Raw genomic sequence first — 26915 nt, 5'->3', positions numbered from 1 at the left:
CCCTGAAGGCCTTCTGGACCCATATTAATTACCGCCACTGAGCACGCTTGGGCAAGTCACATCCTTTCTCTATGCCAGCTCCTCCTCTCCCTTAAAAGACAGAGATAGTTAGGTTTTTGCTCATAACAGCAGAGCAAGTATTGACATTTCCTAGGAGCTGGGAGGCCTGGAGTCACTGTGGCTCCCAGCTAATAGTCTCAGCCAGAAGCACATCATAAGAGAAGACAACAAACGCATGATGGGCAGGCACCTGGAAAAGACCCTCCAAGGAGGTGCCCAACTCAGGCACCCCTCAGCTGGGCTGATACCCTTTCGTCAATGTACAGCAGAGTGTAGTCCTTGGGACCAAAATCTGGGCTTTCAGATACTCAGACTGTGCACTCAATGATGACACTTGTCAGAGCTACAGATACCCAGACCACGCACCTAATGATGATGCTTGTCAGATACAGCAAGTATCTCAGTGCTGTTTCACAGATGAACAAGCACAGCCTGTTTCCTTCCTTTTTGCCCCTTAATTTACAGGTTGTATGACCACAGCCTGGAGGACTTGTGGTGGTGATGAAGACCATGGGGTGTTGCTGGCACAGACCATAAACACAGAACCAAAACCAGGCCCTGCCCTGTCAAGCTCCTCATCTCTAAGGATTAAGATGGAGCAGCAGATGAATCCAGGCAGACAGGGAATATTGCGGAAACCATGTGTTATAAAACAACATTCAAAGTAGCTGTGCCTGGTAAGCTCAGAGGTGCACCTATGAGGCAGGAAGGGGAAAAGCTCATTACCGCTCATTACTGGAACACGGTGGTAGCGAGCAGGATCTATCTTGTGAAGCAGATGCAGGTTACAGCCTGCAGCCAAGCTGCGCAGCACAGCGTGGAAGCCTGCGTTAAACCAGCTCCTGCCCTCCAAGCTGAAACACAGCCCAGCCAGCCTCTCTGGCTGCTTACCTGGACCTCTTATTCGAAGGGGACTGCCGTTTCCCAGCTCCTCTTTCAGTAAGCTTGGCTGTACAATAGCTGGGAGGGTTTGGCATGACTTGGGTAGGCAGGGTACACAGATTCAAAAGGTAAAATTCTGTTCAAAAAGTGGCGTTCTGCAGAAAACGTCTCTTAATCCTACATTTGATGAGAGGACTGTGAGTCCACCCAGCACCAATAAAACTACAGGCAGTATGGAAATAAACAACCCCAGGAGAAAAACTGAAATACAGATAACCTTATGTAAAAACAAGGCCTAAAAAGCAGGACAGACATCCCCATAGCAAACTTTCTCTCTTGCACCTCAGATGCTGCCTACGAACAATTGCTGGAGCTGAGGCGATGGCATTCTGCCCTCATACTTTAATGACACTTGCCCGCTTCTCCAAGACCAGGACCCTCATGATTTCAGCGTCACATCCAGGCAGTTGGCACCCAAGCCTTTCCCCCAGGGTCAAAAATGCACCAGTTATTTTTCATCCTTATGAAATGAAAAAAATTATGAGAAACAGGTGAACTTGGGAAGTAAGCTCTGCATTTAGCACTAAAAGCCAGGGGGAGTTTGTGGTCACTCCTTTCCTGTGGTAAAATAAAGGCCAAAAGACCCACCCCTAGCTTCACTGGACTCGTGTTTTTATTGTAAATGAAGTTGTAGTGATGGGTGATGGCTGAAACCACTATTATTAATGCACTGGCACAAATCTTGAAAGAAAGGAAGAATGAAGGCATTGTGTTGGCAGCCTTGTGCTCAGCTTGTTGCTCGTGACTGTGGAACCTAAGAGGCTATTAGAGAGCATCCCTGTGAGATAATGTTGTAGCTCATCACATTGAGAGCTGTGAAGTGACCACAGCCTGGAGTACCTCCACAAAGTCCGACTTTGCGGCTCAGGCGTGGGGCTGTGTCTTGCTTGCAAGAACTGTTCCTGCCAGATCCAAGCAGTGAATTAAACACCATGGGTCTTTTCTGTCAACAGTCCCAAGTTTCCTTCCTCCCTGTTTATGTCATCCATGAGCTATCGAAATGCGTTGCAGCAGCACTTTCAGGCCATTTCCACAAGCCCCCTCTTTGGTCTCCAGCAGTGGTGAAGGTTAAGCAGCGATGCCATCATGCTGTAAGGAGATATACTCACTCCCCCTCCATGTCCTTCAGTGGCATCTGAGGAACATTTATGCTGTGTACACCAAACATCATCTCAAGCAGCCAATTTAAAACTACAGGTGAATTGAATGTCTAGCAGAAAAATGGGGTGAGAACTCACTATGGCTGGTGAGTAACAACAATATCTGCTACAGACTGCAGGAGGAGGTTGTTTCAATCACCTCACTTTATTTAATCTATTTGGAAAATGTTCTGGGATCTGTATGTTTGAAGGACGTTACAGACATTTTACCGTCCCTTTTCTTCAGTTCTGCTACACCTACGTACTCCACTCCTCTCCTGAGCACTGCACTGGTTCCAGGGTCTCATGCAGGGATACATGCGGTCCCCTTTTACCATCTTCTCTTCCTAGGGCATCAAAAGTTTCAGTCTATAATCCTCAGACAACTTGGAAGATCATATCTATTGATTCACTCCCGTACAAATAATAAAAAGTCTCTATTTCCTATTTTTAGTGTGTAAGCTGAAATAGTACACTTAACAAAGCAGAATGTTTCTACGAGCAGTTACAAGATCTTGACTATAGTCTATGGACAACCTGACCCCAACATGAATGAAAATAAAAGCAAACATAATGAGAACCAAACAGAAAGCAATAAAGACTCACTTGCCATGGTAACATACCTTCCTATTGTACTTCCAGAAGCTGTATTTCTGACATATTCTTCATATAAAACACATTTTCAAAACCAATTGGCAATAAGAAGGCTGGGAGCACAAAACCACTGCTGGTAGATTCAGTAGGCTTCAGACTGACCCAATGTTAATAAATGTTATTTTTCAGCAGTGACCTATTAGGGAGGCAGCTTTCTAGATGAAATTGAAAGACCTTCATCCAAAAGTAATAAACACTCAAGGTTGAAGATGTAACAGATAATTAACATTTTAGAAGCCCACAAACAATTTTTTGGGCAACTCGGCTTTACTGACCTAGATTTCAATCCTGGATCTAATAAATCAGGATTTTTTACATCTACCTACACACAGGTGCTTTGCACAGCAGAGGGGAGCAGCCAAAATCTGGAGTGTTGGGAGCAGCAGCTGTACACACACAGGGAAACATATTTTTGCCAGCACTTTAAGAGCATCACATAAGCAGAGCAGTACTTTTGCCTTGTGAATTTTCTTACCATCTTTGATCTCATCAGGGTCATAAGCCCCCTGCACTGTGCTCTCCCGTAGCCAAATTGGCCTCTCTCTGGCTGGCTTTCCTTCATTTGCAGACCGGTTAAGATCCTCCTGGTCCTCCATGCTGATGACAACGTTCTGGGTATACAAGTCCTCATACGATGGTCCTTTTGTAGTCCATGCTTCCCGATGGTGTCCACCTGCAAGGCCAGCTGCTGTGCCTGAACCAGCACCAGCTGCACGTTCCTTGCTACATAGAAGTCAAAGATATAAAAACAGAACATTCAGAACAAGCCCCTTCTTGGCCAGCATTACAACACATACTATGATTAGTTATCTTCCATGATCTGCACTGAGAACTTGCATTCTCATGTCTAACACATAGTGCCAGGAATTTCTACACCAGCTTGCTGGTTTGGGGAACTTTGGTTGGGGGTTCTCTAATGGGAAACCCTACATGAGGCTATGGCAACTTCCTCCACAGACACTGAAAAGAAGAGACAGCACCAAGGCTTCTAATGCACTTACGTAAAAACATAAAATCCCAGAATACCCTGAAATAAAAGCCACAGCAGCAAAACATAGTCAAACAGTAATCTGGCGTTTGGAAAAGGCCTTCACACAGCAACCATATACTGCATAAAAAAAGCACCCAGGTTTAAACAAGTCAGATGATAGGCAGAGACCCAGCATGCTCAGATCTGTGAACCATTATTAATCACGGGACTCACGAAGGAGTTAACTCACCATGAAAAACACAGTTCAAACCCTTGCTTCAATTGTGAGTGACAGTGCGCATGGTATGTCACGTCTCCTGTGTTGCACAGGAGATCTGTACTATCCACAGCTGTGGGAGCACTGGGGAGTCCAGGCAGAGGAGAAGAAAGATGAGAGGGCACGTTCAAACCAGAGGACTAGCTAGGGCTGGGCAAAGGGCTTTGTGTGGTGATGCTGTGTGGGAGGAGGCAAGACAGAACTGTCTTCATTGTGGAAAAGCTGGAGAAAGAAAGGCGATGACCGATGCGAAGGGTACAACAGTCAAAGCCTAGCCCTCCTTTGTTTTCTGAGACAAGCTGCAGACAGCACATTTTCCTCCAGGCTCCCTTCTAACTCAGGAGACTGATGGAGAAAAGAAACATTCCTGCTTGGATCTGATGGAAAGAGGACATCAGGTGGAGTATTTTCTGCACAGTAATGGCAATGAGCCTAAAATACTCTCTCTGGTCTGTGCTGCTACATATGCATTGATCAGGGAAAGCAGATGAATGGAAACTCACTGCTTTCCAGGTGGGGGAAAGCCAAATGTGACCGTTCCTCTAATTCAAAATCATATTTCATCTTCTCGGAGAAACAGATCCGCTGCAGACCGCACCCGCCCTCAGCCATATAATTTCAGTCATCTGACTGCCAGTAGTACCTAAGGCTTTTCACGGGTAAGAGACCTGTCTAGACTCCTCCTCTTGTCCAAAGCAAATCCATCAAGGATACCCACAGCATCCCGGCTCTGCTGCCAGCTCAGCTGCCAGAAGTTGTCAGCGAGCACAGTTCAGACACTGCTATGTACCCATGACCTCTCTTCCAACTGAGAAGCTTAAAATAAGGTTGTAGTTGAAGAAGACCTGAGTAATATGCAATTTCTTTAATTCAGCAAGGACTGAACCACTGCTTGATGAGCTAATTCTGATGGATTTTTTGGGGTGAACAGTGAGAGGAAAATAAGCAGGTAGGTGATCATCTCGCTTCTCCACATAAAACGTATTGGTGCGTTCAGCCGGAGTTTGGATTGAGGGCTGTGCACAGCCTCCCAATAGCGAGCTTGCTGGGGTCTGTTAGCAAAATACTTCACAGCATTGGTTTTCGCATGTGTCCACACACTAGCCGGTTCTCTCCTGCAGCCAGCCCCACTAAGACAGCTTCACATCAGCCTTGAATTTTGGGGCAGAAGACTCGTGCACATGTATTGCTTACGTAACCTAAGGAACCACACAGAGACCTTCTTCCCAGTGTGTTATTTCAAGTGTTGGTACCTTTCAGCTCTCCAAGACAGGCGTGTGTTCTGTGAAAAGCACCACTCTGCTTCCCACACAATAGAAATCTCTAACTAGCGTTTCCCTGACGATTTTATGTAATCCACTTTCCTCACAAGATACACAATGCAGCTCTCCCTCAAGCTCTCCCTCCCCACGACTGCAGCGTGACAGCTGAATACTCAGCAGGGCCAGGAACTGCCTAACAATACTCTTGCACAGAGGTCCCCGTAAGCGTGCCTGAAATGGACTTTTTTCCTATGCGGTATCATTTAGCAGCAAAACACTTATTCCACAACGTTAGGAACATTTCAAAAATGAAAGTAACAACCCTAAGAGACACCTACAGCATGGATTAGTTTAAGCCAACTACTGCAAAGTCCCACACTTAGGTGGAACCATGTAGACACTTTCTACTTTCAAACCCTGGTGAGCTTTGCAAACGTGTCTCAATTTACTTCCTTGTTTGTGGAACTGCATCAACAACACTGGTGGTAGGAGTCAGCAACCCCTCAAGCCCTACTGCCAGAAGAGATCTTCCTGTTCAGCAACCCTTTTTCGAAGTGCGGGATTAAACACCATGGATCAGGCACCAGCAAAAGGCCAGACGCGCAAGCTGCCTTACGGGCAGCACAGAGCAGATGAAGGGAGTGCACTCTTACATCTCTCTCTGTCTCTCTCAGATCCAAGATCTGCTTTCCCCCTCTTAGGTCTAGACTTTGCACAGCCATCCTGCAACTAGGAACTACTCAGACAGTGTCAGCTCAGTGGCCCAGATGCGGCTACATTTGCTCTGTTACCCATCAGTTGTTTTACCCTGATGTAAATCCCTTAATGAGTGGTTAGCTGCCTTTAAAGGTGACATAAATAATCCTTGACATAGCTGAGGTATGGCCCACAGAAACCACGCTGTGCAATGGGGAAACAACTTGAAATTTTCATCTCAATCCTGCCCAGACTATTAAGAAAAGGTTCCGCATAATGGGGATAACTCTTTTTGTGTTGTGTTTGAAATAAAGCACTTTTTCACTTAGCTGCTTTTAAGAGCTTCAAATTCACAGCAGACAACCCATGGTCCTTGATAGCATGACCACAGAAGATTAATTCTGCGAAGATTTTTGTTATATAAAATCATGCAATTTTGACAGAAGAAAACAGAGGGATATTATAATCCATCTGTTTCAGAAAACCACAGAGAAGGGCTTAGGTAAAAAGCAGGTTTATTTTGAAACCTGTGGGGCTAATTCATGCTCTGCCAAGATTAAGAAAATTAACGGCCTCCTAGAAAGATATAAATGACAACCTGCCTAGTTTCCCACGGCAGGTGAATGACAGTTATGCAACGTCAGTGTGGTCGCTTAGAGCTGTAACTCTTCTGAAAACACATGCAGTTGCCTGTGTCAGTGCAAAGAGATGATGCATGACCTTTTCTGCTTGTTTCAGAATCACCAAATGTCAGTTTTGTCAATGATTTCAGACACTCAAGACTCCATAAAAATGGAGGGAATAAATAACCCAGGGTTTGGCACTTTAAAAAAAAAATAATCTCACAGCAGTGCTTTCATGCAATTAGCTGCTTTGAATTAATGAGTTAATAAATAATTAAATCACAAATATACTGAAGCAAGTTGTATTCAAGTAAGCATTTAAAAAGCCGCCTATTTATTTTGTCATTCCTTGCACAGAGTAATTAATCATTTACAATGTTTTTTAAGTATTTAAGAGTCAAGTAAGTGGGTGCTGCTATTTAATCACGGGACTGCACCAGGCTTCTGCTGTGATAATTTCCTGTGTGCAGAAAAGGAAGACTGAGAAATCGCTCTCTTTTTGGTGGGGTTATCCCAGTTCTACTACTCAAATGGGTTTTTAAAGCAAAGTCTAGTGATTCAGCTTGGGCATAACGGCTTCAAAGACTCCCCATATCACCAAAGACATGTTGAGTGACCTTGGAAAAAATCTCCTCCCCTCGCTATATTGCTTCTGTTTTTCTATCAGAATTATGAGGAAAATTAGCTACCTTCTTGGCTAGAAAAAGACTATGAATAGAAAAGAACTTTTTATTATATTAATTAGAAACTGTCTGGCATGAATATATGAGGAACATTCTCTCTCAAGGTTAGCTTGAGAGAAAAAAAGTATCCTGCTTGCTCTCACATTAACTAAAGCCAAGCACCCCAAGGCACTGTGGGAATGCTTCCCCTCATGGTACATTCCCCCCCATCTTGTGTTTAATTATTTTTTTTTAAACACAGAGAAGTGCATCACATTTCACACAGCTGACAAAACTGACAGCTCCCCACATCTTTCTGCATTATTTAAACATCATCTGTTTTTGTACAGCTAGGAATGTTCTGAAAGAAAGTGTCACTTCCCATGGGTAAGAACATTTTAAAGAGTTTTTAAATGTAACATGGTCTCCTCCCGAAAAGAAGAGGTGCGTAACAAGTAGGAGAAAATCAGAAGAAAAAAATACCCTTATTACAAGTAATGCCTCTGAACTAGAATGTTGTTACATGTGGATTTGAAGTGCAAATTGTAGAATGCAGATAGCTTAGTTTCAAAAGCTGGGTAAAAGCAAAAGGAACAGATGAAAGACAAGGGTTTGAGAGAAAGAAGACAGTGTAGATGGCACCTTCAGAGCTTTCCCAAATGGCTGCAGTTTGCATTTCTTGCATACTGGGGCAAGGGCTTGATATACATACCAGCTGCAGCACAGCAAGCAGCAGGTAATTTGAGTACCCCACCCCACGGAAAACTACACGCAGGAGGCTGACCAGAAAAAAAGTCATCTGCCTTGTTTAGTAAAGAATGGTTCTTGCCCTTTGTCTCCTTATAAACCACACACTCCTTGGGGAATCCGTCAGTTGCTTGCACAGTTGGTGCTGAACAAGTCCTCAATGCAGCCAGAGGCTGCGCAAGGTTTGGGAAAGCCTCACAGAGCAGGCAAACACACTACAAGAAAGCAGCGCAGTGAGAGAAGACCAGGCCCATTCCCACCTCTGCTTCAGGGCAGGAATCTCGGTGGGTTCTGGCTCGAGGATTTCATAGGCTAAGTTAACGTCTTCTGTCTCACGAAGCAGCGCATAGATGGGCTCAATCTGCTCATTAAATCTTGCCACGAGTGTCCTTGCATCCTTTTTGGGCATCGCCGACTCATCTTCTTCCACTTCAGTCTCACAGAAAGTACAGCGGAAAGTTCCTAAAACAAAAAAAGTTGCAAAGCATTGGAAGGAAAGCAACAGGCCCTGCTTTTTATACAGTCTTTCAAACAGCAGTGCTTTGCTGGTTTTTTAGCTTGACGCTAAAGAGCTTTTCCTCCCCTGACAATCCCTTCCCACACACAGTGTACCTGGTTATTATTTAAGCAGAAAACAAAGCAAGCATTTTGATGCCATCCAGTCATGCCCAGTTGGGTACAGATTCTTGTTCTGAAAAGCCCAGATAGGCTGCAGTACCTCTGCTGAGACATCTCCTAATCTCACTCCCTCTTTCTTGCTGCACATTTTGAATGTCAATTACGACTGGGCTGTGATAAGAAGCTTCACAATATACTCTTAGAAGTTCAAATACCTGTTTCAGGTGCTTGCACTGGTATCTCCCAGGCCACACGAACAGGCTAATTTCACAATGAAGCAGGGTGAAGTTTTACACTGCACCAACCACTCTGCAGTAACTGCTAGTATAACCATTTTCACTCTGCAACTAATGCAAAAAAGACGGCTTCTCCTTTTGTTTCGGGGTCAAAACATGCAAAATTGTCATTACTGCAGAGCAGCAAATGTAAAAACTTATCGCACCTAACCCCTTTATTCACTTCTTGAAATTAAGAATGGCAAGATAAGAATTGTATGAATGGCAATTAAGAATAAGCTCGTTTTTCAGACCTCATCGGGATCTATAAAAACAGGTCAATCAGGAAGGCAACTGAAATGGTTGTATGGCAATGCAGTTACAAAAAACCTACCGAACTCCTGAACAGCAGGCTTTTCAGTTTCATTGCTCCACCTGCGAGTAGGACCCTTAGGGCAGTACATGCACAGTAGGACCTTACCATATGGTCCACGACGAGAGGAGCAGCAGAGTGTAATGACTTATCCTTGCAAGTGCTGGACTGAGAATGTACCTCTGCCGCCTCAGAACACTTACATCCAGAACAATGCTCACAGGCTTCTCAATTTCTCTTGTCCCTGTGTGATTTTTTTTAAATTTATCCGTTCTGTGACACCTATACACATCTAGCATCATCCTTCAATACCCCAATGAAGAAAGGAAAAGTTCTTTTTACTAATAGGGAGCGGAAAGATAGGTTATATCAGGGAAATGATAAGCTTATGTCTAAAAATCAGTATTCAATCGGTATTGGAGCCTGCTATATCACCGATGCTATGTACAAACACAGTCGAAAGACTGGGGTTTGCCCAGGGCACACGGGCATGATGTAATGAGACAGGCAGGCAAGCCAGGGCTTCTGGTATCTTGTTTTGCTGCTTACACAGATTTGCTAGTCTTGTCACTTCATTTTTCAGTGTACCTTTTTCTCTGCCTGTAAGACAGCGATAAAAACAGACCTAACTTCTTCACTGATGGCTGTGAGGGCTAGACAATGCCTGCGCGCTTCTTGGAAAACAAACAAAAGCACTGTTTATGACAGGAGGTAGATCTGTTGCCTCTCATCACAGTCTGTAGAGATGCAGTTTTCTACCTTGGAACCATCTGATGTAGCTTTTGCTCATTGTTACTCATAAATTAATGTGAGTGTGTTGTATATGTGGCCTGTAATATGTACACGTTTCCTGCAATAGACTCTCTCTTTAGAAAGTTTTTCTTATCTACATGTAAAAGCTGCAGCACCCAACAACAGCAGTATGCAAAGTAAAGGATAAGTGGGTAAAGTGCTCTTCTCTCCCATCCAAGCATGAAACACTCTGCTTATTTTTTCAGGCTGTAAATATGGCCCCTACTGATTCAAGAACTATACATTATATAAGCTCTCAGCCCGGCAAAAATTGAAGCCAAAGTTTGGTCTCCTTATCCCACATCTAAGGCTATCGGCGTGACAAATTGGCAAACAAGTTGAATCAAAATAATTAGCACATCTCAGTTCCCATAATGGACTAAGTGAACAAACACAGCTTAATGAGGAAAACTCTCCTCTTTTTACACCCCCCCCCCCGCCCAAAGTCCTGTTACATGTTCCTGAGACAGCTCAGACTTTTCACGCTTCCATCTGTGAACCCCATGAGTATTTGCAAAAGATTAAGATCGTAGGGAGAATGGTTCCAATTCAGAGTACCAAAAAATCAGAAAGTAAATACAGCTCTAATGAAACGGAACTCCTAAAGCTATCATGGATTTGCTGCAACTTCCACCCCTCAGGGTTCTTAATAAGCAACAACAACAAAAAAAGTTAATAGATGAATTATGTAAAGAATCTGGGAATAAGTGAAATGACAAGCTTCCTCCATTAATATGCTGATTTTTTTTCGAGGTGATGCAGCATTTCACAAAAGGCATATGTGATTAGAGAACTGGGAAGTTGCTTTGCCATGGCAGATGGCATTTATATGTTGCAAACCTCTTTTGTTAGACTTTAAGAGGTCACAAACTGTCACCGGAGCTTTTATGACATGGCACATCACATCAGCAGTGACACATGTTCCTTACAGATGTGAACTGCATATGACAAACATGAAGTGCAGGCCATCCAAAGGCTGAGAATGGCAATGTTCCCACTCCAACAATGTATTTCTTCCTTCAGCCCTTACACAACTGACAGTGTTCCATTCAAATACGCTGCATAAACCAGGACAAGTAGATATCCTGAAGCGAACAGACATGAGGCTTTCCTGCATTTTGGAAATGCTAATGGAGAGCGCATACATCCCCTCCTTTCCACATATGCTCAGGCACTCAACAGAGCGCTCTGGCTGCACGTTAAAAACCAGCCATCTGAAAGAGATCTCCTCATCTGCTCCCAGACTCTCCAGGGCAGATACGCTGGTAATCTGGCTCCCCAAGGCATACTAAGATTAAAGCAGCTCAGGCTCTGAAGTATAGGGCCAGAATATTTAGAGATAATTCCTAATGACTTGATTTCACTTGAGAGAAGGAAAAGGTCAACTGCCCACACGCATTGCATACACGATGTCCAAGCGTGCATGCTGCATCTGCTATAATTAATGCATTTAACTGGCTACAGCCTCGTGAGCCTCAGCCCAGGTCCTGCTCACACCCTTCTCGAAGAGTTCAAGCCTCATCTCCAGCCCAACAAGGTGTCTTTCTCCCACTCTGTCCTTTGGGATGCTGCCCCAGGCTCTCACTACTCTGATACTTACAAACTATTTTGTTTTCAACCTAAACTCATTCCCGTTCATTTCAAGCCTATGTACTGTTGAGCCAAAAACCGTACCTCAGCTCAGCCAGCTTCCATCTTGCTGTTAATCCTTCAGGTATATTTACGATCTGCTGTCTTACTCATCCCTCCATTTTCATTTTGCAAGGCTCAATAAGACACACATTTTTCTTTGCCTTTTAAAACTGGCCACCCGTTCCTCCAACCATGCTATCAGCATCATTGAGCACTTTCTCCAGTTTGCTCTCATCTTTCTGCTGTAAAGCTGGAAGTATATAGAAGTGTCCAGATGAGTTTTCCCAAAAGCCCAAAGCATTAGTGCTTCTCTGATAGCCACTGAGACCTTTTAAGATCACAGTGTAACTGATCATGAAAGTGCTGCCTCAATTATCACAAGATCTAGCAACGCTCCGAGATCTTTCTTCCTCCTTTGTAGTTTCCAGTTGCTGAGCTCCACGTTTATAGGAGACACTTGCATTAGATGCTCGGTGCATGACACTGTACTTTATACTAGAATCTTTCAGCTCCTTTTTATTCCTCCAGCCTTCATCCTCACCCAATTCTTTATTCTCAACCGCATCACAAAACATTAAGCTAATTTATTTTCAAAATCTTCCACAACCTTCTTTTAGAAGTAGCATTATTCCCATTACGTGGAGAGTGAGCTAAGGCACAGATGGCACAATTTCAGAAGGAGCTGCTGATTTGAGCAGTACTTGATTTGAGATGCCTAAGAAATGCTTTCCTGAAACTTCTGTTTCACCAAAGAGCGTGCAGTATTTTCACCAATCTTCTTTCAGGCTGCAGAATCCGGTATCTCAAACAAGTTAGGTCCAACAGCTAAAGATAGCCTTTGAAAAGTTAAGCTCAAATTGACCAGTCCCACACCACAGAGACCAGTCCAACACCACAGAGAAACTAAGCTGGCCTGGAGGATCGGATCATGTTCCTGTGTCTACTTGCAGCCATTTTCTTCAAGTAATTCCTCGACTCTCACACTGCACATTTTTCCTTCTTTTTCAGCAAGCCAGACAAAAAGTGCACTATAAGCGCACAGCTCATCTCTCTCACCGAGAAAAGCACATGTTTTGTGAGGGGGAAAAAAAAGTCACAGAGAAAATGTTACGGGATGCATAAGCAACTTTAATTTCAGCACTCTCCGAGTGCTTCATTTGATGTTAAAAAGAGAGTATTAAGGCCTTGAGGAAAGGACAGGAGTTTCCTAGGTTCCTACCAACATGAAGCTGGACAAATGTCTCCCGCCATGTGACGCTATGCCGACAGCCATATGGTTGATCTGCAGACCTGGAACCCTCAGTTCCGCACAGGCCTTCGCCATTTGATGGAATGAAATAACAGAGAAGATGACAACCTGCTAGTGCTGCGTGGATTGGCTGCAGAGGGAGCAGGATGCCTTGCCAGATTGCTTCCTGGCAACAAAAGGAGGATGAAATGGAAACACCTCGGGGTCCTGGTTGAGCTTCTTGGAAGAGATGTGCTTTGTGGGAACCTGCTATCCTACCTGCTAGCCCCAAACCTGAGGTTTCCTACCCAGCTCTTCCCATCTGCTCCCACCTCAGTTCCAGGCTTTTCCCCAATCTGACAGTCCTTTTCTCCTTGCTAGCAAGTCCTGGTCTATCTAGTCCTGCTTTCTCAGCCTGGGCTTCACTCACTTCTCAGACTTTCCTGTCCATCCTTCTTTTCCAATCTCGGCCTGTCTCCGCTCCCGTGCCTCTCTGCTCTTTGATCAACTAATTCTGTTTCTAACTTTGAGCCCTGGTCATCAGATTAATTTCCTGTTTCAAGCCAGAGAGACGGAAAATCTTTCGCAGTACAACCTGTCATTCGGAACAATATAACACAGGCAAAGGAATATGCATTTCTCCGGCCTCCTCTTCCATTTTCTCATCAGCCCATTCTTCAAAATGGCCAAACTGTTTTTTGATGAAATTTTCCAAAGCAATTTAAACTTAGTTGGATGCATAGAATAGGAAAAATTCATCATAAATTAAGTGTTTGACAGAGTTTTGAACAGAACAAAATCCACACAGCAATTCCCACGCCTGCCCTCCAACGAACGATCCAAGCTCATGTAATGGAAATACTTAGCAACCCAAGTAATAGGCAGTGCTGTCAGTACAAATTGTAATTAACTTCCTTTCATTTCTCATTGATTTTCAAGATATAGAGGACTGTTTATGACAGCACCTACAGGCATTTCTCTCCTGAATCATTAAAGACACAAATCGTAGCCCGAGTGGCTACAACAGACCTGGATCATCAGCAACCATAACATAAACCACACTACATGATAAGGATACTCACCTACTAGAAGTAGCAACCTAAGGGGTTAAATTGAAGCAAAGAGTTGTAATGACCTTAATGAACTTAGCTAGTCACAGAGCTAATTGTTAAAACTGTTGCTTGTTAACTGGTTTAATAATAATGCAGATTAGACTGTAGGAGCTCTTGATCTTTAGTGACTCCCAGTCTTAAACAGATTAAGCTGTCCTTAGCATCTCAACGAGAAAGCAATCCAGTGTGTCGGAGTGGAAAATGTGCTCCTGCCCCACGGGAAGATGAGTCTCCTGTTGATTTTATCCGGTAGCCTTCCCTGGCCCCGTCTCTCTTTTCTCCCCGTATTGCAGACCGACAGTCCGAAGTACATTTGTATTCTCATTTGACCTCCAAAACCCCGGCTGTTTTAGGAAAAAAATAGAGAAACCCACCAATAAAATCCGTCTCCTGAACACCACAGCAATACCATTCTCTCTTGCAAGTATTTCAGTGTTTCTACACATGCATTAAAAGAGCCAATTACAGAGCACAGTGTGTTACATAAAATGTAATGCCACATCTCATCTTTCTAAGACAGGTTTCATGGTCCGCTGGATCTCAAGCTCTTGAGGACACTCCACAGCCCAGGGCTGACTCTATCTTGAAATGTGACACAGAAAGTGTATGTTTTTATATTAGTCCTGTTTGGGATAGGCTAGAACAGATGCTGTTGTCAGAGCTCCTTAGGGTACAAGAACAAACACTGGACCATGTGTAGGAAATGTTAGCATTCTGGGAAGATTTGCTAACCCCACATCTGTAATAAAACATCCAGCTTTGCCATTGAAACCCAAAATGCACCAAGCTCCATCCCAACAGTCTGAAAAGTCTTACTTTAAAATTTCTAACTATAGAGAAGATAAGGTATATTGCAACTGAGATGCGCAACATCGAGTGCAGACAGCGACAGAGCAAATCCAGAACATGTGAATGGTATCTGAAAGCAGAGATCTGAAAAGTCCACAGGACGATGCTGCCCAGAGGAGGCGGTCAGTGCAGTGGCTGTAGTATGAAGCCGGGTATGCAGCATCCCTGTGAACGGCACTGCAACCAAATCGAGACACTCGCCAGATGAGGCCTGAGCAGACGTGAACGTGGACTGCTAAATACAGCATCCTGCCCCCAGACCTGACAGCTCTCTTCATAATAGGCTAAGAAAATACAGCATCTCCTCTATTCCTCTCTGCCTTTCCTGAAGAGGTACTACCAGGCACATACAATTAGGATTATGGGCAGGAAGGATAGCAACAACCAATATGAAAGGCGGCCTGACGCATCCTATTATCACATCCTAAACTGAAATTTGCTAGACCTTCTTTTGTATCACAATTCTGCTTCAGATGAGTGAGGAAGCGTATGGCGCGCACATTTATAAAATGTCAAGCACATCGCTTCAGCTAGAAATGGGGCTAGGAACAAATAATGTAATACTGTTATCAGAAAAGAGATTTTAATCTCTTTATGAATTTTTCTGCAGTATCTGAATTCCTAAGAAAGTTGTGTTATCTACTGTTTACAAATGAGATCAAGACCCCAAAATGAAGAAAAATTCCTTTTAACTTTATATGCCCCAAATCTAGATCCAGTTTTTCCTAGGCACATACATATTCTAGCACAAATGCCACTGAGTCAACAGCAATGAGACTGATACTTCTCAGTATCAGACCATAAGGTTTTAAGACAGTTTTCGGTGAATTAGAGAACAAGCAAGGATCATTCACCTGCTTTCACTGACCTGTTCAACATGACTCCGGACTCTACGGCGGAGGCAGGAGGATAAAATACAGCATTCAACTGTCTAGCCCACATGTATAACAAGTTTGGGATGGAGACTCATATACTTGTACCCTCCAAATCAGCCTTCAAAAAAGGTTTATTCTATGAATTTATTAAGTGCAAAACCCAGTATTTGATCACACTATTCAACACCATTTCATAATGCACACCAAGATACAGCTCTGACTTTTGAGCACCTGATTTTGAGCCTTAAACATTTTTCTTGTTCAATATAGATTCAGAGTATTGAACTGCCCACCAGGTATTAAGCAGAGAGTAAACATTTCATTTGGGATTAATGTCAATCGGTTTCTTTCCAAAGCTTCTATTATTGTAATATAGATGTAGCAGACACAGCATTTAAGGGCACTTATGCAGTAGCACTATTTCTGATTCAGATGAGGTAATTCTGCCAGAAACGTGTTTAACGGGGTTCAAAACTGCAACTTGCCAACACATGAAAAACAATCAAAACAATTATTTTAAAAAATAAAAACAAAATGGCAACTTAAAAAAAAAAAAGAAGAGAGAAAGGCATACTTTTAAACACACTGCAAGATTAGCAAAAGATGAAATAAATGTATTTTATAATTGCCATTAACCAGTGCCTCACTATTATCGGAAGGAAATTTCACTTAGCCAGTGCATATGTTCATGTATTATTTATTCTCCCTGAGAGCAGTGTGTAAATGTATAAAAATTGAGGGACTGGCAGTCCTGGAAACAGAAGGTCTCTCTGTTAAGCTGCAGAGCAGATTTCACTCAGGCAGTTACATTATCCTAGCCATAATTTGGAAAAACGGTGGTGCTGGAATGTCGTTACAGATGGCCAAGAATAGTGTCCAGCACTTGTTCTGGACCCTCTCAGCACAAAATGAACCCTGCTGTTAACAATAAAAGTAGGAATTGCTGAGATAAGACACCCTTGGCAACACCTTTGAATACATAAGGACAGCATTTTTCTTCCCTGAAAATCTCAAGTACTTAGGGACAGGGAAACAGAAGGTTTCAGAGGCTGGTTCCAGACTCCTCTGTTGCAGGCAATGGCAAACATTAAATACTTCCCATGCCCGAGATTCATTTGTTAAACCACACCAGCACTTCTGATTTTCTGGAACAGATCTATTCCTCCATGTTCACTGTCACTACTGAATCCCTTTAGTAGCATACAACAAATTCCCCGAGGAGAGAGATTTACAGCTCTGGCACACCTACTCTGCTACTTGTAGTCAAAAAGAGCTTCAAATTCAATAGATGGTGGCTCAGAAATGCCAACAACTGAAACCCTTTACTTTCAAATTCTTTTCAGAGTTAATGAGTGGCAAGAAAAATTCCCTACTGCATGAGCTTCCTCCAAAAGCTACTAGGGCCGCCAACAGAGAACAATATAGATTAATAAAAAAATTTAAAAATGTCATTTTCTCCTCATTACAACAAACTCCGGTTGAAAAGAAGGGTACCAAGGGAACATGCCATGAATGCGGAGACTTTGCATTTCATGCAAATCTGCTCATGTACACACAAGAAATCTATTTAAGAACAAAGAGCAAGAACGAAATCCTTAAACCATTGTCCCAAGGCAGTATTTGAAAGGCTAACGGGGCGAATGTCAGAAGCATGCGTTTCCATACCAGTGCTTCAAGCAGTGGTGGGCCTTGGGATGGCAGCAAGAAAGAGGAAGCATAACAGTGAGCTCCAAGATGTTGTTTCCAGCCTTATTTTCAATGTCATCACACGATGGGCCAACACCAGGAGGACAAGCTGCTCTTCAGTCTGCTTTCCGCCTTTTGTTTTCCGTGAGCCTCTGGAGGCCCTTCACAATGAACGAAGCAGGTTTTTCAGATGCTGGTTACTTAAGAACAAAGACCGTCTATTATCAGAATAGATGTCATTTTACCCTCCTTCCTGAAGATCTGGAAAAGCTCATGGGCAACACTTGCCAGCAATTTACTGGTGGAAGAGATCGTGCTCCTAGCCTGCAGTTTTTGAAAGTGCCCTGGCACTGCAAAAACACACAACAGTACGTGATAAGAATGAGCATTGCTCTCTAGTTGACTTTCTGTGATTCACTTTTTGCTGGGAATACAAAAGATGATGCAAGCAAGCATTTCCTATTCAACTAACTTGTATTCTCAGCTATAGAAAAGGTAACAGATCCCTTTCTGAGACCTGTGCATATATCCCACACAGAAAGAAGTCCCACCTTTTAACTGCTGCCTTACACAGTATTTTTAGAAATCTGATTCTTTTCATATTTCTCACATCTTATCACATGAAACCTCACTGCCATCAAGAAAATTGGAATATCTGTGTATTCTTTTTTATACCTTTAGATATTCTTCTGGATAGTCATGCTACCCTCGTTCCCTTTCCTTCTTAATGCTACTCTCAAAGGAAATATCTTTTCCCCTTTCCTTGTGAAAACTGGGAATGCCAAATGAGATACCCCAAACTGGTCCAAGTAATGCTGCATGAATGGCCACCTCTTATGGCCAGGAAAGGATGACAGCCAAGCCAGATCCCACCTGTAGGACCCCCTGTATATAGTACAGTGCTCAGCGTTGTGGCCAGACCCGGGAGAAGGGAATGAAGGTTCGTCCAAAGAAGTGCAATGGCAAAGCTTCCTCCAAAGACCATGCACTCAGTGCCTGCCTGCCCTTCTTCCCTGCCCTTCTTCCCTCTCCGGAGCCATTAGAGCAATGGGAGCAGCACTGAAAGCTTGGGCAGTGCTCCACGGCCGAGGCAGTGGCTGGATGGAAGGATCCTATTTTCTCATTAAATAAAAGAGAGAGCAAATGGAAAGAGAAGTTCCTTGGGACTAAGCTGAGCTCCAAACTGCAGGATGGTGCCAGAATTGCTATGGAGAGAAAAAAGTTGGCAGTTTCTAAGTGAAAGAATTGCACAGATGCCAGGAGGTAACCTGGAGCACAAAGGGAAGCTAACACAGGCCAGGCCTACAAAAACGTTAGAAAAAGAAATTAGGGGGGGAAAATAGGGCACCAGGCGAAATATGCAAGAGAAATTGCTGAGGCTGCTCAAATGCTGGCCCATGATGCCAAGCAGGATCTCTCATGAAGCCAGGACTGAGGTCTGGGTGGCTATCTCCCACACTGCCTTAGAGAAAGATGCAATGGGGGGATGTGCGCGTGATCTTTTACCTTCCCAGAGAATGATTTTATCTATCCCTTTCCTTTTGATTCATGCAATAGGAACCACATGGGCTTACAGAGGTGAGAGGGACAAAACAATAGCATGGCCTAGTGAGACAGCCACAAGTGCCACGAGCACCTGTTAAAGAAACAAGATTTCTGCTAAAAACTCTTCAAAGACCAAATTCCCAGCGCTCTCACCTTCACTACCTGTTTGGAAAGGAGGTGCTGTTTTCAATTATTGCTCTTTAAAGAGGAAAAAGATTTTCTACTGCTAAGGGCAATTTTTGCCTTCTGCACTGATCTGGCTGTTCACAGGTTTCATGCTAAAATTGAGCAACGCTCACCAATAGCACCTCTGCACTGCAGGGTTTGTACATATCCCCGTCTTACCAGCATCCAACCACTTAAAAAGATTTAAAGAGCAAGCCATCCCATGTGCATACAACTGTCTTTAAACCACCCAGCAACTTGCAGGCCAAAAAAGCAGGTTGGAAGGGCAAGGACAATGAAATAAAATGGTTCTGAGGTTATTTCAGTTATTAAAAAGTAAGACAGACAGGACATTTCAGGCACTAGGGATGCAAAATACTACGAATCTGGCCCTCCTGCAGTGGTACACAGGTGAATTGATCAGAAACAAAGACAGGAAGACTAGTTTTGCAGTTCAGTCTGACCTATACATAACAAGAAATAAGACAGTGAAGTAATATATTTCCATTCTCATCATTTGCAACACCAGCAAAAGAAAAGGACTTGTTAATATCAGGAGTGTTTTAACAGTGTTTCTGACCTAAAGATTGCTGCTGCCGCAGATAACCTGCTAGTGATTTGCTGTCTCACTCATGAACTGTTAAAAAGAAGTATTAATAAAGCTTATAGTAATGCCAGACCAAACAATAAAAAGCCTCCTTGACGTCTGCAAATTTTGAGTGTCCAGAGGGACCACCTCTCTTCATGTTATTCTATCTTATTTCTGCTTTAAGTTCATTTCTTCTTACTGCTAACAATTCAAATTAGATCACCTGAAAAATAAGAGCTGAAGAAGCTTAATTCAGCCTTGCCTCGTCTTCCACTCACTGTTACATACAAGACAGAGCCCTCAGATTAGTTTGCACAGGAAATACCTCTTTAACAACCTAAAACAGCACTACCATTTAAAAAGAAAGTACAAAAGAAAAAAGTGGTTAAAAATGTAAGGAAATGGCAAATTTCATCCCATCTTTTGTATTTTATAATGTACGTTTGTGAAGAATGTGCTATTTAAGATAGGCTGTATATACCTGACAGTCTTAGATAAAAAGTATCACTTGAAATATCTTCTGAAACAGAACCATGGGTTTTTTCCCATAAATTACACCCTAGCAAAATGTATCTTTGGAGAACAGACTGGATGCACCTGGAGTACTGTGTCCAGTTCTGGGCTCCCCAGTTTAAGAAGGACAGGGAACTGCCGGAGAGGGTGCAGCAAAGGGCTACCAAGATGATTAGGGGAGCGGAACACCTCTCTTATGAGGAAAGGCTGAGGGATTTGGGTCTCTTCAGTCTGGAAAAAAGATGGCTTGAGGGGGGACCTTATCAACACTTATAAATACTTAAAGGGTGGGTGTCAGGAGGATGGGGCCAGGCTCTTTTCAGTGGTGCCCGGGGACAGGACAAGAGGTAATGGGCACAAACCTGAGCATAGGAAATTCCACCTAAACATGAGGAGGAACTTCTTTACTTTGAGGGTGGCAGAGCACTGGAACAGGCTGCCCAGAGTGGTGGGGGAGCCTCCGTCTCTGGAGACATTCAAAACCCGCCTGGACGCGTTCCTGTGCAACCTGCTCTAAGGCGACCCTGCTCTGGCAGGGTGGGTTGGACTAGATGATCTCCAGAGGTGCCTTCCAACCCTATGGTCCTATGATGTACACTGAAAGGAGATGCCATGACATACAGCCTGGACAATAGAAGCTGACGACACAAAATAAGAAATTTAGTTTAACAAATGTTACTAGGCTAACAAAATAGACTGACGGGTTATCTAAGTGGACTAAGTGATCAAAATTTACTGTTGATTTTCATTACAAAAACATTAACCAAAAATGTACTCTTTATTTCTTATTTTGATCAAACAAAACATCTGGTAATTCTTCCATCATTTCATTAACCTCTTTAGTCAAACAGGAAAAAAAAAAAAAAGAAAGATAATATGGATAAACTACCCTTCAGATAGCTAAAGCATCAAAACTCTGGAGTTGTACCTCTGATGCTGCCTTTCAGCTCAACGGGTCGAGCCAGCTTTCGCCTAGTCTGTTCTGAGTCTGTACAGAGAATTAATGTTTGTGAAGTGTTTTGAGCACAGCAAGCGTGAACTCCTTTCCTCTGACACAGGCCACAAATCTAAACCAGAAGCATCCATGGACAATGTTTCATACTATCCATATAGACAGTGCTCGTAAAGGTCCTATAATCCACTTAAATATTTTTATTTCTGATGATCTACAATTGCACCGAGACAAAAGCAAAAAGAAAGCAACGAAGCTTTCCCACTTGATATTTAGGAGCCAGGCCCACCTGCAGATATATGAAAGAGTATGAGTACATTAAAAAAATCCAAACCCCAAATGCTAAAAACATGCCCTGTTTTTCTTTTTATATAGTCTTTTCTCCATAAGAAACTTCTCCTATCTCAAAAATCAAGTGCTTCTCTGACAACTCATTTTACAGAGCTGCTTCTCTCCTCTTCTTTCGCTTTTCCCAGGGGGAGCAGTGGCTTCACTGATCATGTGCCACAACAGCTCCTGATTAATTCTGATAGACAACCAGCAGTTAGCTGGCACATCATCATCATCGCCCTAGGATGAACAATAATCTGCCTCGCCATCTGCTCCCAAATTTATTTTTAACCAGCCATCGCTCCCTCCAGTGTGGTGAGCATGGCAGGAACGGCACCCTTTCCCCTGGGAAAGTGCTGTGCTGCGAGATGGTAGCAGGGGGCAAGGGGAGAACGTCCAGTGTTGCACCCCTGAGCATCACAGTGGATAGGAAACAGATGGATAAACGCAGAGTCAGAGGAAAGAAAAACTGCTGCTTCTCCATAGCGGCAGGCAACTTGCCTGTTCTCCTCCAGCAGCCAGGGAATACCTGCTGGTTTTTCGGTTCTTTGGGAAGGTTTGATAATGTTAAATGGTCCAAGAAGCTAGCAGAAGTAGGGGGAGGTCACGTAAATCGACCATTTAGTGATGGGAATATGCATCCCCGCTTTTACCGAGGCCTGTGCAAAATCTCAAAAAAAAAAGCTTTTTTGATCACTTTTGTTCATCTGTGAAAGTGAAAACTGTACAACGTTCACAGACTGACACTGCCCCAAGTGAGGTGTGCTGTTGTGCCAGGTAGTCTCAACCTATGACATCCCTTGTGTAGCGTGGACTTGATTGATTAACTTCCTTTGAAGAGGAGCACCAAGGTGTTACATCAGCACGGGAAACTAGATGGGGGCTGTGGGAAGGGCAGGACCACAGCCTTGATAAAGTGGTAAAGCAGTGGGGAGGTTCATTTTGTAACTGCATGACCCTGCTCGCTGCCTTCACACTCACTTTCAGGTACAGTAGTACAGTGCAGGAGGTGACAATTACAGTGTCACTGTGGCTATGCCACTGCTCAGAAGTGCCACTGTCACCAGCAAACTACTGCAGGTGGATGACAACGTATTTGGAAACTGACATCACATTGTAATACAGACTTAGAAAGAAATCAGGTGGAGCCTAAAGCTTTGTACAGCCGGTGAAATGAACTATACATCTTTGGCATACCGTCAGCAAGATCTGATGATTGCCCCGCAAAAAAGAGGGAACTGTTGAAAGCAGACTTTGGGATATGAACAAGGATTGTCAAACTCTCAGTAGGAAAAACAGAGGGCAAAAAAGAGCAGCTGTGAGGGATGTGAGAAAGAATAGAAACATAAAGGGACCTTAGAAGGTCTCCAGTCCAGCCTTCTGTTCAAATCAGGACAATTAGACCTGGCTGCTCATGACTTTATCCAATCGCATCTTGAAACCTTCAAGGGTGGAGACTGCACAACTGTGCTGGGCAACCTGCTGCACTTGCTCGACCATCCTCATGGTGAAAAGATCTCATATCAGGTTGGAACCTCTCATTTCAAAATCATTATTATGAAATTCAGTAGAGATGGCTAGAGAATACTGCACTTGAGGTTTTGTGGTTGTTTTTGTTTTGTTTTGTTTTTTAAAAAGGTGTGGGTGGGCCAGGGAGGCCAGAAGGGGAGAATTGTTTCAGCAGCACACTGAAAAAAATCCTCATGTTTATAGCAGAGGAAAAAGCCAAGAAACAACAGTGTTGTGCTGCAAAAAAAAAGTAAAAGAAAAACTGTCTGTTATGTAAATTAATAACTATGTCATGCAAAGCATGAGACAATAATATGTTATCCTGCTTTATTCTGCCCTATGAATATCTCTGCTGATAACCAGGTGCGGCTTCAGATTGCATACTTGAAGGAGTCCAACTGTAACAACTCCAAAGGAACAAAATGACACAGCTTAACACATGTTTCATTAGGGAAAAATTGGAAAGACAGACTTGTTTAGTTTTAGGAAGGTGGTGGTAGGGAACAGCAAATTTTGGATATTTAGTATGTTACAGTAATGAAAATGGTGACAAACTGTTCTTCAGTTTCACACATACACACAAAAGATTACTCACAGCTTTAATTTGGGGTAAAAAACCCTTTAGGTTAGGGTAGTAAGAAAAACTGAGGATAAAAAGCCTGGAATGTACTAGCTATGGAGGTTAAATTTGTCCTGCTTCAGAATAGGATATCTCTCCTAGCATGCCCTGTATCCGAAAACAGCCTTCAGCATATTCTGAAATGCAGATACTTTTATTGTGTACTCATTCCCAACTTTGTACCTACTTTCAAAGCAGAAACAAACATAACATTTTTAAAGCTGCAAACAAACATAAAATTGACAACCTGGTATGAAAAATTCAGACAGAACTCCCCTCCCACCACTGAGGGCTGTTTAATAAATTAGATCGCTAACAGCAGCTTTCCTTGGAAAATTCTGTTGCATATCATCATTCTGGTTCACAAACAAATGCTTTATCTCTTGTTTTAGGCTTTCTTCTGTACATTTTAATCAAGAGATTGCCAATTTTAGGATACTGTTTTCTACTATGCTTATGCTGAAACCCAGTAAACCAGGTTGACAGTAATTGAAGGGTGCCAAACGGCACACCACCTCCGGAGCCCTGTACTCCTTACTGAAACTAACCCATGAAAACAGTGTCCAGAGAGAACTGGTTCAATATGCAAACTCTGTGCAGCAGTGCGCCATACAGACAGAAAACCTGGCCTTTTTAGAAGATACTGGAATCACGGCAAATGATTGGGTCAGCTGCCCTTTGGCAAGCAGAGCGGTCATTTGAGAGCTGTGAGATACACCTTTCCCTCGCTGCAGGACGGAACAACGCAGGCTGCCCCACCTGAAGGGCTGGGTACTTTAGCGAGCTGAACCAGGAGGCTACTGCACACAGAACAGTTTGCCTGAGTAGCAGCAGGTCTGTGCCGTGCTGTACATAGCACTTGGCCTTCAGGCCCGAGCTGCACATATACCCTGGCCGCAGGATACGCTCGGCCTGTTAATCCTACCAGAGGATGCCTGTAAGGCAGCCCTCACTCTGGCAACTACATCACCACGTCTTTATCTTGAAGTGAAGCAACACGCTCTCATGCGGACGTTCTTTTGCTCAACAGCAGAAATTATTACAAACATTCTCTTCTAAGAAACTCCTTTAAGAACGGTGAAGACCACCACGCCAGCAAACCTCTCTGTGGATGGGGTTCTGCACATTACGACATGCCCCGACTGCAGGTCTGTCCAATGATGCACAACATGGGATTCCCAGCATCGGAAAGGATGTAAGATTATCCATTTATCTTTTCCTTCTTGTTAGTTCCAATAAGTGCTATTTTAACCTGTACCCCACAGAGTCTGAGTGCCTTTCTTACTGGGATCATAGCAAACACCTGGACCAGTGCCTTACACGTATGACTGACACAGACCATCTGCTAACCCATTTTAGTGAAAGTCACGGCAGTGTTTTTCACTTCAACACGGTAGTTCGTGTCTGACTTGGCACTGAACATCTCATGGTGCTCTTGTCCTGTCTTCCCAGTCTCCCAACACCCGCAGGCTGAAAGAAGAGTGTAAAATTGCAGGTTGATTCCTATGAGAAATTCTTGATCCTCACATTCTTTTCTATTGCTCCTAGCACGCTCGCTTACAAGGTATGCTGTAAGACACACACTCACCCTTTGGGAGACTCTGGATAGAGTGAACTTGCTGATTTGAAGTGGGCTGGAAGAGAGCTTAATTCCGCCTGAATTCATCTAACTGATCACCACTAAAAAAAACCCAGACCAGTAACATTCTTGATCCTTCCCACTTAAAACCAGGCACAAACATAGGGGCTACTAGTCCACAGGGATCCCTGTGCTGGCAGCAGAGAGAAAGAAGCTCCGTTACAGATCATTTCTGCCTCTGATGTCCACGTCTGGCATGTAAATGCTTTAAGTTAGGAGAGATGAATACCTTGTCTGGTATCAATGCCCATGTCTGGGAGGAATCTCTCTCCCCCTCTCTCCCATTTATCCAGTTGTATTATTGGAGCATTTTCTAAGGTCCTGCAAATACGTTTTTAAACAAAGCCAGTGTCGAACCTAATTTTGGCTTCCTTACAAAGTCTTCAAAAGAGCTGAAAAGTTACCCACATCAGTTTCCTGAGCTGCATTTTATTTTCATTTTAGCAGTATTAACTAAAGAAGAGTGCCACCCTACACTTGATATTTTGCAGCACAGACAGATGAAAGGTTTTACAGTTTCAAACTGTGACTTGAGAAAGAAAATAACAATACCCCAGCCTTTCAGGTTTTCTCTGAGGATGAGAGTTTGGAAGTCTGAACTCAGAGACTCCTCCTAGGTTTGTCACCAAATTATTTCCAATTAGGAACATATCATATACCTAACTTCCCATATGTACATAGCTTTACATATGTATATAACTCCACAAGACCTCACTGCAACACTGTCAGTTATCACCATTAGACAAGAACATTATTCACGCAATTATTAGTTCTTTTTAATAAATAATTTTGTGGCCAGTAAGTGCCAGCATATTTTAATATTATACATGAAAATACAGTTTAGTGCAAGTGTACACTGTCTGATACAGCATACGAGGCAGTAAACTCAAAAACAATATATTGCATTTCTTTTGAGAAGAAAGGGCATTTCCATATTGTCAGATGCATATGTACAGAAGTAAGAAATTTAGCTGCAGATCTACCTTAACATTGCTAATTTACTGATGTTTGAGTATCAGCTATCCACTCTTCAATCAAAGCCAGAAAGCTCCAGTACTGTTCTGTTTACATCTTTCACATCCATCGCTGCAGTGACTTCTAGAGTCCAATATCAATGAATTTTTGTCTCTGCTCTGCCTTGCCTCCTGGAATGTATACATTTTTGAAAAATCTAACAGAAACTGTATTCTGAGCACTTCTCTAGTCTTCCATTAAATATAGTTTTTACAGCGCAAGTTTCCATCAGAGATTTCTCTTCCCACTCAGATCAAGGGTCTTTCCTTATTTACACAATCCAAGATCCTCTCTGTCACTTTTGCATCAGCTTTCCTTTTAACAAAAAACTCTGACTTTCCTAAATACTTTCAAACTAATTTTGCCTCATTCACAACAATCTAGGGAATGAAGCAACTTGCTCTGGTTCCATTTGAACACACAGAGACCAAGGGATGTTTTGCCTTAGAGCTACGACTAGATGAGGTGAACAGAGAATAAAAACAAAAACAAAACCCCAAACCACATAACCTTGCTCTGCAGGCACCTGCACCGATCACTTGCTGCATGAAGAAAAGCTGAGCTTTTAACAGGAAGTGGGCGCAAACGCAATCACTTGTTATCACTGCAATCCCAAACCAGAATACTC

The 26915-nt window shown here is 43.1% G+C and overlaps 1 protein-coding gene across 6 annotated transcripts in view; it reads right to left on the bottom strand.

The window, feature by feature from the left end:
- Nucleotides 1–26915, bottom strand: part of GTF2E1 (general transcription factor IIE subunit 1) — a 54254-nt gene that overhangs the window by 1801 nt on the left and 25538 nt on the right. For all 6 annotated transcript variants that reach the window (XR_010073308.1, XM_063352150.1, XM_063352161.1 and 3 more), the window contains 2 exons: nucleotides 8293–8494; nucleotides 3271–3518 (listed from right to left, as the gene is read on the bottom strand). Coding sequence is in view for 5 of the 6 variants with exons in the window: in XM_063352150.1 (XP_063208220.1) it covers nucleotides 3271–3518; nucleotides 8293–8494 (450 nt within the window). In the remaining variant the exon portion in view is untranslated. The remainder of the gene's footprint in view (nucleotides 1–3270; nucleotides 3519–8292; nucleotides 8495–26915) is intronic.

The sequence above is a fragment of the Chroicocephalus ridibundus genome, chromosome 1 (assembly GCF_963924245.1).
Source record: "Chroicocephalus ridibundus chromosome 1, bChrRid1.1, whole genome shotgun sequence".
In the NCBI taxonomy this organism is placed as follows: Eukaryota; Metazoa; Chordata; class Aves; order Charadriiformes; family Laridae; genus Chroicocephalus; species Chroicocephalus ridibundus.
The sequence above is the reverse complement of the archived record's forward strand: the minus strand, read 5'-3'. Positions and strand labels throughout refer to the sequence as shown.